At 32.4% G+C, this 14902-nt stretch overlaps 1 protein-coding gene across 1 annotated transcript in view; it reads left to right on the top strand.

Moving 5' to 3' along the window:
• LOC118188757 (hemicentin-2-like) overlaps positions 1-14902 on the top strand; it is a 425265-nt gene that overhangs the window by 177295 nt on the left and 233068 nt on the right. The window contains exon 2 of the mRNA XM_085814240.1: positions 5629-5759. Within this exon, the coding sequence (XP_085670366.1) occupies positions 5687-5759 (73 nt within the window). The 5' untranslated portion in view covers positions 5629-5686. The remainder of the gene's footprint in view (positions 1-5628; positions 5760-14902) is intronic.

Here is a 14902-nt window from a genome sequence, read left to right as displayed (position 1 = left end):
ATGGCGTTCTCCAGACGTAAACTCGGCCAGAAGTGGGAAACAATGTGAAAGAAGACTCGTCAGACCATATTACTCGCTTCCACTGCTCTATAGTCCAGGCTTTATGACTTAAACACTCCCTTTTCCTGTTACGGGCATTACCATCACTGATGAGTGGCTTCTCAATTGCAGCACGGCCAGCAATTCCCTGTTTATGAAGCTCCCTTCTAATTGTTTTTGTACTCACAGGGTTCGGTAACACAACATTCATTTCAGTAACTTTTGCAGCTGTGGTCTTCTTATTTTTCGTCACAATTGCCCTTAATGATCGTCTGCCACGATCACTTAGGACACACTTTCAGCGCTGTGATTTAGCAGATGATGTTTTTCCGCTTTTCAAATATGCAGAATAAATCTTCGATGCAGTACCTCTTGAAACACTAAACACCTCGGCTACCTTGCTTACGGAAGCACCTACCATACGTGCTCCAACAATTTGCCCACGTTCGAAGTCTGTTAACTCTGACATAATGCAATGACAACATCACATAACAGTACTCCGACAACAACTGAACTGTTTAGCACATTTACGAAGTTGTATAGGTGGCGTCAGTAGTCAAAAACGCTAGCGCCACCTACATATTTCATTAAAATCAATCTTTCTTTTCAAACATGCATTTCACAAGGTGTTTTCATATTTTTGTCCATCCACTGTATATCCACTCTGCTCCCGGCTCAGTGATCTCAGTTTGTTTATTCTTATATGTTTGTAAATTGTACATTTTTTGCTTTAAAAATGATTGAATTATGTTGTTCTTATCTTCCAATTAAGGTTTTCATGCCTTTAGTAAATCTGTAGATAATATTTTTAGAATTATCAACAATTTTAAAGTTGTTTAAGTGCTGCTAAGCCTAATAAATTTTTTGATGGCGGCCATTGCTTCTTTACATTTGAAACACCAGGATAGTGGATTTAATGCCTATCTAGAAAAACTTAGCTTTGCAACAACAAAGATAAAACGCCTTCATTTATTATTTTGAATTAAATCATGCTTAACCTGTCTGGAATTTTTTCGAGGAAATAAGTCTTTAAGATTTACTTCGTAATTTTTAATACAGATATTTGGAGTTTTTATGTATTTTTGCCTTTTCTCGAAGTGAGAACTGAATGAATTGAATGAGAAGTACTCAAACGTCTGTAAAACTGTTTCTTTTTTTGTTTTGTTTGCTTAATTTCTTTTATACATCCTTGTAGCTTTATTATAGTATTTGAATAGAATATGTGGCAACGATTAGATAATTCTTTAAATGATATAAATTTTGTGCATTCTGAGTTATAATATGAACGAAATATAATACTGTTAAGTGAACCTAGCGCCAGAGTGTCGCTATGGTAAACAAATCGAGTAAATTTTAAAGAATGCATTTATTCTATTGTAGTTTATGCGCTGTTGGCGAAGTAGATTTATTTCAATCCAATAAGTTTAAATGAAATGCAAGAAAAAATGCGTACAATTTAATATTCCGGACAAGGAAGTCATGTGGTGTACACATCAGATTTTTTTACTTGAATAATACAAAAGCAGTTTAGATTGTAAAACATGTTTAGGTGCTGTTTCATTAGTTTAGATAAAAAAACTACAAGCTTATGAAAATGTTGTCTGTAAACATTAGCGCTACAAGATTATAGAAATGTAGCCTGCAAACATTAATGAGAGCTCTGACATGTTCTATACATACCTTTTGAATCTTTGTTCCTCATAAAAAAATGTTTCATTTCTAAATATTGTTAAGTTGTTGTTCAAGCTAATTTAACATAATACTAGTGATGCATTTAATCTATAAGTTGGATTTTTATGCAAGACAAATCATCCATCGAGAAGATTCTAAAACTGGCGAAAAGGAGATAAAGAAGAGATTTGAACCTGATTAGAATAAAATATTATCGAATGCCCCAAGCATCCACGACAGGACAAGCTTTAAATTTTTAAGAGTACCCACCTTACTTAACATAGCTCATTCAAACAGGTTATATGGAGACATTTTTTTTTTTTTTTTTTTTTTACCTTATAAGGTATTTTCTCCTTCCCTCCAACCTGCCTTCATGGTGTAAAAATGGTCACACTCGGCGCGGATTCAAGAGGTCCAGGTTCAAGTCCCAGCGAGGGCATTGCACATTTTCCACATTTCCTGCTATAAAATAACCTAATGACTCTACAGTGGCGCCCGAACTAAAAGAAAGGGGGTGAACAATAATTCGTCCCCACCAGGATCTGGCGACTGGGTCCTCTAATCCTCAGTCGCCCTTTAAAAGGACTTCCCCATTTAAAGGGCGACAGAGGATTAGATTACCTTATATGTAAGGTATTTTCTGTCTGATTTCAACATGCCTTCGTAGTGTAACGGTAGCACACTCGGCGCGTATTCGAGAGTTCCAGGCTCAAGTCTCGGAAAGGGCACATTTCGTGCTTCAAAATAACTGAATGCATTTACAAGGTATAAAGACTCTCATGTGTATTATAATAAATGGTAACTTCTCCTACGGAAAATTGATCCTATTATACGGATTTTTTCAATAGAGCGTTGGGGGCGGGGTCTTAGTTTTTTCCGGATATTTGAAATTCTATTCTGTAAAGCAGTTTAGTTAATTTTCATCAGTATCCGTACTTGGTATGTACTACATTATGTACTGGATTTTCGAGAGGTAATTAATATTTTATTTTGAATTTCAAAGATTTTCGTTTTTCATTCAGCCCAGCGTTTGTCCTTATCCTTCAGATTAAGCGAGGATTCTCTTATTTTGCTTAATTTCCTTTAAAAGGTAGTACTTAGTGATGTTTTCTCAAGTCCTATATCCCTCTAATAAAATATCTCGATAAATGCATCGAAATCCAATCTGAAATCAATGTAGTAATGTTTCAAAGCCTGATAATATTTAGAATTCTTACTGTTCTTGTTAAATCTTTACCGATGGCGACCAGCTTTTTTTGTGAAAGAAAAGCAACATTATTGTAAAGTCGATACTACTTGATATGCTCATCGTGAACTCCACCTTCCATCAACGAAAGAAAATGATAATCTTTCTGAAGATTCTCAACACTTAGCTGAGTCGCACATTCTCTGTTACTTAAACCTAATAGCCTAAAGTGTTTGTACTTAGGGAACTGACTGAAAGTTAGTGTTCTTCCTTATAGATGGCGCAGTGATTTCATTACGAGATAATAAAAGGAACGTGACATGAGAGCTTCTTCTGCACACAAAAGCGAACTGCGAGAATTGTTTCCTTTTAATTCCTTGTCTATTCTTTCTAAATACAGATAATTGTTTAAGCGATTACGAATTCAGTTTTTTTTTTCTGTAATACCAGACAACTCTACTCGGAATAAATTATGTACAGTTTCAGAGAAATTTGATTAAAATGAATAATACCTTATCGTTCAAATTTGTTAAAACCTTTTATTGAGTTACATCCACCGCCTAGACTTTTAAAAATCCATAAGCGCAGTTCATGACATTTCTTTAATTTTCGTTATTCGCAACGCAATTACAGAGATATTCTTAACAATAGGAGCATATCTCTTTTTAATGTGTTTAAACTAAGTCACAAATTATTTCAAAATATATATCCTGAATATTATAATCTAAAAACCAGCTGTTTTATTACAATGCAATTCATGATAGTGTCCATAAAAACTTCCAAATTTTTCGGAAGACACGCATGGGCAGTTTCAAATTGTACATAGTGTTACCGTGAAAGACCGAAATTGGAGAATGTCGACTTTCACCGGAGAATGTCAACATTCACCAAATACGTCGGTGAAAGATCGAATATTGCATTACATTCTTGTATATTCGGACCCTCACTGGTGTATGTCGACAATCACAGATATGCTCTGGTGTAGGTTGAAAAGAGAGGAGTATATGTACACGCTGTCATTGCAAAAGGAAGCGTTCCACAAATAAATGCAATTGTAAAATCAAGGGCCTCTTGTGCAATTCAAAGTGTCATAATAGTTTAAGTTGTTGCAATAAATAAGATTTGAATCACGTAATTTAGTAAGTTTTTAACTTTTATTATTTTCCTTTCTCATTTTGAATGTACAGTGTGTTTTAAGTTCTTATGTTCTTAAGTTCTTATTTTAAGTTTCAAGTGCGTTTTTTCGCGACCGAATTAAGGAGAAGAAAATATAATACTCTTATGTGTTCAACATTCACCATTAGTACATGGTGAATGTCGACATTAATTAAAGTAAGAAATAAGAGTATTTGGAAAGTATTTCGGACATACACCAAGCAACTATGTGAATGTCGACATTCTCCAGATTTCGGTGTTTCACCGTAACATATATATATGCCTTTACTCCAAATGAAAATGTTTCTTACGTTAATATTATTTTAATTGCAATGAGGGGGAATTTTGTTCTATTTTTATTGCCATAGGAGTATTCCCCGTGTGTATTTCATTGAAAGTTTTTCCTCGTTGTGTTTAAATATTGTGGGTAAATCCACTTAAGACTTTGTTCTATGTCCGAAATGTGTCATACTTGTAAAGGCATATGACGCAAAACTTATAAACCTGGCAGTGTTTCAATTTCTGACTTCAAATCCCTAATCGAAATTTCCTGTCACTCTAGAATCCTTCGTGGTACACAGATACATTTTTATCAGAATGCTTACAACATCTTGTAACTGAACGTAACCTGAAGGCCACCTATCTGAAGAGCTCAACTATTCAACAACTCAAGAGATATTAAGATTTTATACCTTAGTATAAAATCTTAATAATTGGCTTGAGCATTTTAATTGTTAAAATACTATTACACTACTATTATAGTTTTACAATATTTAACTGAAAAATAGATTTACAATGCTGTCTTTGACAAAATATTAAATATAAGAGTATACTGCTACAAAAATATAACAAACTGGGCAAAATATGCAAAGCATATACAAATGTAAAATTTGTTACTGTAATTATCGTTATTCCGAAGGGGCGTTAGCCCAAATGGGCTATTAGCCACAAAACGACATTTTCCATCGAATCACTTAAATGCGATGTATTACTTTTCAAATTGTTGCCACCAAATATTTAAAAAAAAAACTAAATAATGAATAATCTGCATTAATATATGTATTCTAGCATTGTGAAAAAACCACGATATCTAGATTCATCAAATTCTGAATAACATAGTCCTCCGCCCGAAGAAGGGCATCTGGAAGCACGAATTTGGAATTTGTTTTATTGTCTATTTGTGTAAAACTGTAACGAATTTTTTATTAAAATATCAAGTTTCAAAGCGGCAGTGGCAACACTGTAGTGAATGAAACATTTTCATCTCCAGGGGAGACCGTCTGTCGGAAATTCTAAGAATATGCTATTTTTTAATATAGTTAGCCCAAAGTGGGGTTAGCCCAAATGAACTCAAAACGTGTATCTGTGTGTAAATGAAAAGAAAAGCCCGTTTGGGTTTAATATGAGATCTGAAAGCTGACAGATTTTTATTTTAATTTGTTTATTACTTTTACTGTACGTATGAAATAAATGGCGAATAAATAAAAACAGCAGTTTCAGCTCTAAAATTCACAATTAAATTGTATGCATTTCTTTAGCAATGCTTCAAATGAACTAATTTAATGTATTTTATTTAGATATTACTCGCATGAAGGTTGGAAAAGCCATCTAAGGATTTGACTGGCCTATTAAAGTATGCGGAGGAGATTCTACCTGAAGTACACAATTATTGGAGCTCTTCTGTTGGTCATTCATTCCACAAACTCAAGTAAGCTACGATATTTTCTTATATATCCTAAAGTAAATATTTATAGATAAAAAATAACCAAGGCTAGTATAGTTAATGCCAAGGGAGGGAAGGAGACTTATAACTTGGGCTTTTGAAATTTATTAAATTTATACCCTTATCTCAAAACTGATTTTTTTATAGCTACCACTTTCTCAGATGTCAGCAACCTACAATCCTTAACAATTGGCTGATATTAAAGCCACTTTAATTCGCCAGCAATATCTTTATCAAAATAGACCTATACAAATAAAAATACAATTTAGAGGTAACAGAATGTATTTTATTCTATCATAGTTTGCTTAAAACCATCAGACGGAAAATAAATAAATAAACACGAAATTTTATATATATATATATATAAAATTATATATATATATATATTTCAAAATGATTAGAATATAATGAATATTCTTTCGCAATCTTAAAAATCCTTCCCTGAAATTCCACATCGTTAATATTTACTCTGTATATCAAAACAGTGTATCTAAAGCAAATATCCGTTTCACAAAATCCCCTATTTGCTCTAATACTTTTTTCAGATGAAATCCCCCCTTCTTTGTTGCACGCGGAAGATTATATTTAGAAGCAGGAGAAAATGTTAACAAATTTACTAATAGCAGCAAAAAAAGTTGAGGGAAGGAAATTAAAATCTCTGGATAAGGTTTTAAGGTAATTGTTTCTATGAAGGAATTAGTTCACAGACTAAAATAAGAGAAAATGTCAACATTTAGTAACATTAGATACATATTTTTCTATCAAAAAAAAGGAATTTACATTTTAAAAATATTTGTTTATTTTGCCTCGAATCTTTGCGAAGTAAAGTCTAGTACCAAATATATTTGTATATGAACAGTGAAAATTGCTTAACTTGACCATTTAAAGTTTAAATGATTTTAATCTTCTGCAGAGGTAGCGTTCATGATAGACTTCCTTGTATATAGGTATATGTGTTGTAATATTTTATTATTTAACAAATAACTATATTTATTATTGAAGTGGCAACGCCCTGTTTGTGTGATGTAACCGTTGCTCAGCAACGTAAGATATTGTTTAAAATGAGATTCTGAAGTTTTATCAGCTAGCAGTGGTACGAAATATTTATAGAGAAAGAAACTGTCATAGTAGGCTGGAGTGCGAAGCTGTAACAGATATGATTGAATTTAAATTATCTATATTTGTGAATTAAGAATACAATTTTATGTTTACAAAAAAGCTAATCTGTTATTTCGATAAAAACTGCAAAATACTTTACAGTGTATATGTACAGGACGTTTTCGAATCCGGCGGATAAATCCAGAGGGATGATAGTAGGCACCAGGAGGATGAAAAATTACCGTAGGACATTTGGGGGTCACAAACCAGATTTACTGGATGAAAATCGCAAAAATACCCGTCGAGAGGACAACGAGCCTGATGAAGAGAGTGGCCAAAACGAATGTGAGGATTAGGTGCACTGCTATTGAGAAGAAACTTTTTATATCAGACACCTGTTGATACACTGGAGGATCTGGCAGCAGGATCGGTTGCCAGCACACCGAGATATTTGAACGAGTCGCGCAATCCTTCGTCGTAGGTGTTGGCTGTGAAGTGACCTTCGTGGCCGCAACTGAGAACAATTCCTAGAAAACTATCTCGTTTTCTCTTTTCTGACGTTGAACTCTGATGCACTGTAATCCTGCTTTAGCACATAATTTTTTTTTTCTACTTATTATTGGTCCTTATGTTTCCATTTGAAGGTCACGTAATTACGACGTTCCTTCAAAATTATTTTTGCGATTTTCTCCCACTAAACGTGGTTTGCGACGAAAAGTCAATTTTTCATCCTCTTGAAGCCTACTACACCCTTCTGAATTTGCCGGTCGAATTAGGAAACACACATTTTATTTATATTTTACTAAGGTGAGAAAACTTTAGGCTTTTCAGGGAGAAAATCGAGCGCATATGCAGCTCAGATTGGTTAAATTAAATTTTTCAAAAATTAATAATCTGCTTTTGGGGAAAGTGAATATGCTTCTGTTGCTGTCATTTATGCTCACTCGCCTGACAGCCCAAGTCCACGCAGCTCCTCGTATGTATAGGATGTATAGGATTTTAATGTTTTCGTTCTTAAGAATATCGCCAGAAAATGTTACAGCGTACAGTGCATAATTCGATACTGGTTTTAGAACTACATCTTTTGCATTGTATCTTTACTTATTATTACTACTGTTATTATAAATATAAAATTCAGCTATAGATCATTTATAGATTTTACGGTTGAGAAATTTGAATGAGGTATGGAATTCCAGATACAGTGAAGGTACAGATATAATGCCTTGCAACATAAATAAACGAATTACTAAATTAGTTTGAAATTTTTGAGTCTATGACAAAATTCTCGAAAACACATCTTCAATGTTATGTCTTCCAACTCCTGTACTTACTTTAGAAGAATCGGAAGTTGTTCCTTCAAGTAGGGCACAAAACGTTCAGAATTGGTCTTCTCGCTGGATCAGCAAACTAACAATAGAGTTTTTTGGCGCTTTCTTGGTGAAAGGGAGAAAGCTTCCTTATAGTTGCTCAATAATTCATTCTCAGTAATTACATACATAAAGCTTTCCGTATGTCGCCAGGTTTCACGGTATTTTGCCTAATATTTTTCGATAGACATTCAAACAAGCATATTTTAAAAACATTATCTCATGTTCTATTTGATTTCCCCATTATATATTTCCATTTGTCTTTTCATCTATTCCAAAAATAGCGCTTTTAACATTGTTTGGCTGGGTTGGCCTGGATCCCGCCCATAAAAGTCACAGATGGAAAAGGGCTTTCCGATAGATTATCCATTATTTGTCAGGAACCTGTAAACAGATCTGAAGTGTTTCCCCAAAATAAGCATTATTCCAAGAGGTCTTGAATCCTGGTTTTTTTCTCACCTGTCAATGTATATATGGGAATGATGAATCGTTACTGCCTCTCCGTTTTTCATTTTCTAGGGAAAACTAGAGAATGAAAAATATAAACAAAATACAAATGCACATAAAAGCAATACTGCAGCACTATGTAGCTGCATCTAAATTAGTGGTATATATGTTTGTAAACATATGCACAAGGTGAGAAAATAAAATACCACGCAATAAAATTAAAAGCAGAAAGATATTCCTCAGAAAAGGTTTGTTTTCTTTAAGATTATTTTTAAGATTAATGACTTCTCAAAGCTTTATCCTACTATGAAATAACACTACGGGTGTAAAATAATTGCACCTTATTGAAACGTATATTACTTCCACATAACTAAACCCAAATATTAATTCAAATACTTCCCTGAAATATTTTCTAGCTGATCAGCTTACTGGTTAGTTAAAAAGATTTACTGTTTTCTTAGAAAAATGACTAACAATTAAAAAATTATTTTTAAAACTTAGTCTTAAAAAAACATTTTAAAGAAATCTTATCCGACTTTCAAAACATCTTTGATATTCAGCTCCACACAATATTTAGAAATATCTGGGAAATGTATTTTCTTTCAATCTCTATAATATCATATATATCATATCATTCTACGACACGAAATGATAATGCTTTAATATAAAAAAAAATCTGATGTGTACACCACATGACTTCCTTGTACGGAATATTAAATTATACGCTTTTTTTTTTTTTTTTTTTTTTTTTTTTGGGAATTAAATCTACTTCGTCGACAGCGCATAAACCGCAATAGAATAAATGCATTCTTTGAAATGCACTCTATTTGTTTACCATAGCGACACTCTAGCGCTAGGTTCACTTTATTATATTTCGTTCATATTATAACTCAGAATGCACAAAATTTATATCATTTAAAGAATTATCTAATCGTTGCCGCATGTCCTGTTCAAATACTATAATAAAGCTAGAACGATGTATAAAAGAAATTAAGCAAACAAAACAAAAATGAAACAGTTTTTCACAGACAATTGAGTATTTTTCATTCAATTAATTCAGTTCTCCTTTCGCGACAAGGCAAAAATACATAAAAACACGAAATATCTGTATTAAAAATTACGAAGTAAGTCTTAAACACTTATTTCCTCGAAAAAACTCCAGATGGGCTTAAGCATGATTTAATTCGCAATAATAAATGAAATCTTTGTTGTTGCGAAACTACGTTTCTCTAGATTGGCAACAAATCCACTATTCTTCTGTTTCAAATGTAAACAAACAATGGCCGCCATCAAAAAAATTATTAGGCTTAGCGGCACTTAAACAACTTTAAAATTGTTGATAATTCTAAAAATATTGCATACAGATTTACTAAAGGAATAAAAACCTTAACCGGAAGATAAGAACAACATAATTCAATCATTTTTAAAGCAAAAAACGTACAATTTGCAAACATATAAGTGTAAAGTAATTGTGATCACTGAGCCGGGTAGCAGAGTGGATATATATATAAATATACGTTTGGCGCGGCCGATTGCAACCAAAATACGAGGTGCACATCTACATGTTATAGTAGTCCTCTATACAAAATTTCAACATTCCGAGGCTACTCGTTTTTGAGTTATGCGAGATACGTACTCACGTACGTATGTACATACGTTCGTACAGACGCCACGAAAAATTCTCTTCAGAATTCATTTTAAAGCAGTTTTATAATTTTTTTGGAGGAAAAGAGTCTTTTATTCTGTCCTTACGTAACATCGTTAAATTGCATTCGAAAGCGGTAAGAATGAATATTTTCGTTGAAATGTGCTGCCTGAAACATTTCGGAATTACAATACTTCCTTTTCACTTCGTACAAGGAAGTAAAAATAACATAATCTGTTATACTTCATTCTTTAATTCAATTTGTCTCTCAAAGTACCATAAGAAATTGATGGAAGAAATAATCAGAGTAATATTTTTCATTTAAAGATCAGCTATATATTGAAAACATCATGTAGTTTGACTTCTGAGGTGACGCAACAATATTTCCATCATTTATCTCACCTTCACTTTCCAGAATTACTTCAGCCCATATTCCTGTTTTAATAAGCCATCTTCTTTTGCAATCTTCTGTTTTTGTTTAGCCGGTTTCTGTTTTTAGAACAAGATGAACGGGTTCTCAGGATTCTGCTACTTTCTTCTTAAGACCAGCTGATCTCGGTATTATCTGATTTTCTTCCCCCTTCTCTGTGTTCGGCTATTATGCAACTCAATATTACTTGCCATTTGCTTATAGATCGTGTTTTTACCCTATTCATACAATTAGGCTGATGAAATTCCGGCATACCTGAATTAAACTTATGAAATCAATTCCACATTTCATTAAAAGACTTTTTACTGCCGATTCCTGAATTTACCATTACTTCAGGCGATGATCTAATTATTTTTTCGGGTTTATGATTCTTTGATTTGTTTTTCTCACTTATTTTCTTAAATCATTTATTATCCTCATCTTAATAAATAAGTTTTCTTTTCTTCTGTCCGACTCCTTTTAGTCTTTCCTCAAAATGAGTCTGAGGAATTTCTCCTCATATTTTAATATTTTTCTAGTGAGAGATTTTTGTGCTATAACCTTAGAACTTTGTATACAAATTTTAAGCTTAATTGCGTAGTTCACTTCTTTCTCTAGCCATAAAGTCGACTTTACAGCTATCAAATTTATGACATACATGGCTGAACAAAGAAAATTCTCGACATTCTACAGTTGGAGAAGCAGAGAAAACAGTAGTCGTAATCAACTGACGGATGCTGAAGACGATGCTCTCTTCCTAACACCTAGTCTTCTGCACTTTCCACTGATTAATCTTCCAAGATTCAGTTTAACCAACAGCAAATATGAAATCGCTAAAATGCAGATAATGGTGGATATTGAACGCACCATTCACCTCTAAGTGTCCCAATGTGTGCGTTGATTTTTCCGTTTTAGAATATTGCACTCACTATGCACGTATTATTTCTATTTCATGCTGGTCGCGTATTGAACACGTGGTTCTTTCTTTTAGTATTATTAAGTTTATGCTTCATTTAATGTAACTGTGCCGGCATTTTCTAAAAATCTTCCCATATCAATCTTGTGAAAAGTTTCACATGAATATTCTTCTTTCGCAAAGCGAAGAAATTTATCTTTGCTTTTGAAAAGTTTAATTTAAATAAAGTGAAGGAAATGAAATGAATCTAAAAGATAATTACAACAAATGCAACGTTTTTATCTTCCCTCTAATGATCACTTCTAAGGTATTAAACGAATATACCTTTGGAATTGCGAAATACATATGATGAATCTAAATATATTGTAGTTTAAATACATGAAGTTTCATAAAAGTAAAACGCTACATATTTAAAATGAGAAAATTATGAAGATTTATATCTATATCGTCTAATCAGACATAAACTTTCCTTTATATAAATCCTCTTTTGAAATATTATCAACATCACTGAAAGTTCAAAAGTAAACCATCTTAGGAGGAGAAAAATTGACTTAAGCGCATTATCGACGCACTTTTAAAAGTTTTAAATCTTTGAAAATTTTTATTCTACTTTTCTTCGACAACAATAAGAAAATAAAAGAAATATATTTCAGAAAAATGAAGACTACGAGCTTTACATATTTTGATATCTTAGATATTATTCTCTATCACGCCATTTGAGCACGAGCTCGACTACTAGCCGATCAGTTCAAAAGAATTTCCAATAGAAATTCTTTTAAACTGATTTATGCCGCACATATCTCCTATTATGATTTTCACGAATATTTTTTCCATAATGGTTTGAAAAGAGGTTTCACAGAATCGCTTTAAAATTTCTACTGTCCATTTCATTAATAAATGGTATACTGCAGTAATTTATGAACAAAAACTGTTCACTAATTTATTTTAATAAATTTTCAATTCTAAGTATCATTTGGAGAAACTTGGAAATCATCATTTCCTGCATGTTAAATTCACCATCTTTATATAAGTCTTTCTCAGTAAATCTACAAGTTAGAATAATAAATTTTTACGGTTTAGCTTGATACACATTTTACACATTTTACAAATTGCACGAACAATTTCTTTAAAAATTACCTCACAAAATGTTAACTCCTCAGTGTTGATTCAATTTGGTGTATATTTATTAATATCTCTTTTCTTATTAAATATACTTCATTTCTTTTTTTACAAATCGAAATTTAGGTCAATCCAAATAAAATTCGGAGATATTATCTTATTTTTATTTTTAATTTACAATTTTTAGTAAATTTTACAATTTTTTTCTAAAACATTTTTGAATTGTGACCTATTAAATTTTTACAACCAACTTAAAGTAGATGTATCTCTAGGCTTAGCTGCAAAAAAATAGGGTTTTTTTATTAAAATTTCTCAAAATATACGTGAATTTATATTTTGGCGCGTTCTGAAATTTGGTATGTTTGTTATAAGCGATAAGAACCCCAAATATGGTTTACGTTCTTTGTTAAAATTATTTGGGAGAATGAACAATTCACATTTTTTCCGTTCGTGCACAGCGTAAGGGAAAGTGAAGAAGTTTACTATAAAATAAGAATGTCACCAGCTAAATTACTCTTGACACAAACTGAAAAAAGAGCGTCAAGATAATTCTGAAATTTCTCGCTAAGTTTCTGACCAAATTTTACAAAGTTTAAAATTTGGGTATAGTTTTCTTAAAATTGGAAGATGGGAAAAACGATTTGCCATTTCAGAAAAATACTGTCAAGAACAATGCTATATGTAAATCTAATACATATCCTAAATCGCGCTTTCGAGACATGAAAAACACAATTTAAATTTCGGCAATAATTCTCCCTCCTGTTTGGTGTGTGTAGAGTGCTCCATCTATGAGCCAATGTCTTCGGTGGCAAGAATGAACATGATTCCTAACTATAAGACAAAGCAACTACTTATAAATGAAGGACGTTAACCTGATCAAGCAACGTAAGAAACGTTAAAAGGATATTGTGCAAGAGTGATGAGATAATTAGAGTATCGTATAACAGTAAATACAGAATATTTCATGAGGAGTTTATTTCACCAGAAAGGATTACATGCCAAGAATTCATTTCACTAGGTTGCAAAATTCATAAATCCTTTATTCTGATGTTTTTAGACTTCAGACAGAGGATATTTATAAATTTATAAAACGCGACCTCACTTTTGCAAGAACGAGACACTAAGTTATCGCGGATAAATGCTCTGAACAAACAACAGTTTTCAATGGACATGAAAATTAAACTGATCCTTCATTCCTCTTCTCGCCAGGTTTGGTTTCATTCCTTGTTTTCAAGAAGAAAACCAAAGCATAAGATCGATGTATTTCTTATTAAGAATATTCAGATGGAACTGCAAACCGCGTATTAACAACTTTCAGCTAAAAGAAAACTTTCCAAATTTATTAGCCCAAAGGTGATCATATGGGCTATTAATTTTGTTTTGGCATTTTGCGTCGATTCACTGTAAATGTCCGTGTCACTTTTCAAGTAGTTGCCACGAAATATTATTGCCCTGTGTTATATTTAAAGAAATTAAATAATGAGAAACCTGTATAAATGTACACTGAGAAAAAAATGGGACAGTTTTTATATCTCCCGTTCTACTGGGCAGATTGACAAAATTCAGATTGCAGTTTTCATATCTCGAAAGTGTGACTTAGGATATATATTAGATTTATTTATAGTATTGTTCTAACATAGGTATTTTGACACAAAATCGGACTTTTTCTGAAATAACTTACAATGTTTTTTTTTTTTCATATTTCGATTCTACGACTCAAATTATGCCTAGATATTAAATTTTGTAAAATTTTGTGCGACATTTTCGGATAAATTCAAAAATTTATCTTGGCGAAATGTTTTCAGTTTGGAAAAGAATAATTCACTTGGCGAACTTCTTAATATATGGCAACCAATTTTCCTTTCCCTTCCATTATTCCGGAGTGGAAAAAAAGGCACCTCTTTCCTACCTTTTTACAATGTGTATGAGCGGAGAAAGGTCACATCGTTTTTACTTCCAAATAAGTTTCGCAAAGTGTTTAAACCACATCTGATGCTTTACTACTTTCAGCAAATATGCCAAATTTCAAAACGTGCCAATATATAAATTCACGTATATCTTCGGAAATTTTGAATAAAAAATTGTCATTTTTTGCAGGTATGCTTAGAAATACGTCTACTTTAAGAT

Source organism: Stegodyphus dumicola, chromosome 4 (assembly GCF_044657685.1).
Source record: "Stegodyphus dumicola isolate Sdum_Otavi_A_Nest chromosome 4, ASM4465768v1".
Lineage (NCBI taxonomy): Eukaryota > Metazoa > Arthropoda > Arachnida > Araneae > Eresidae > Stegodyphus > Stegodyphus dumicola.
The sequence above is the reverse complement of the archived record's forward strand: the minus strand, read 5'-3'. Positions and strand labels throughout refer to the sequence as shown.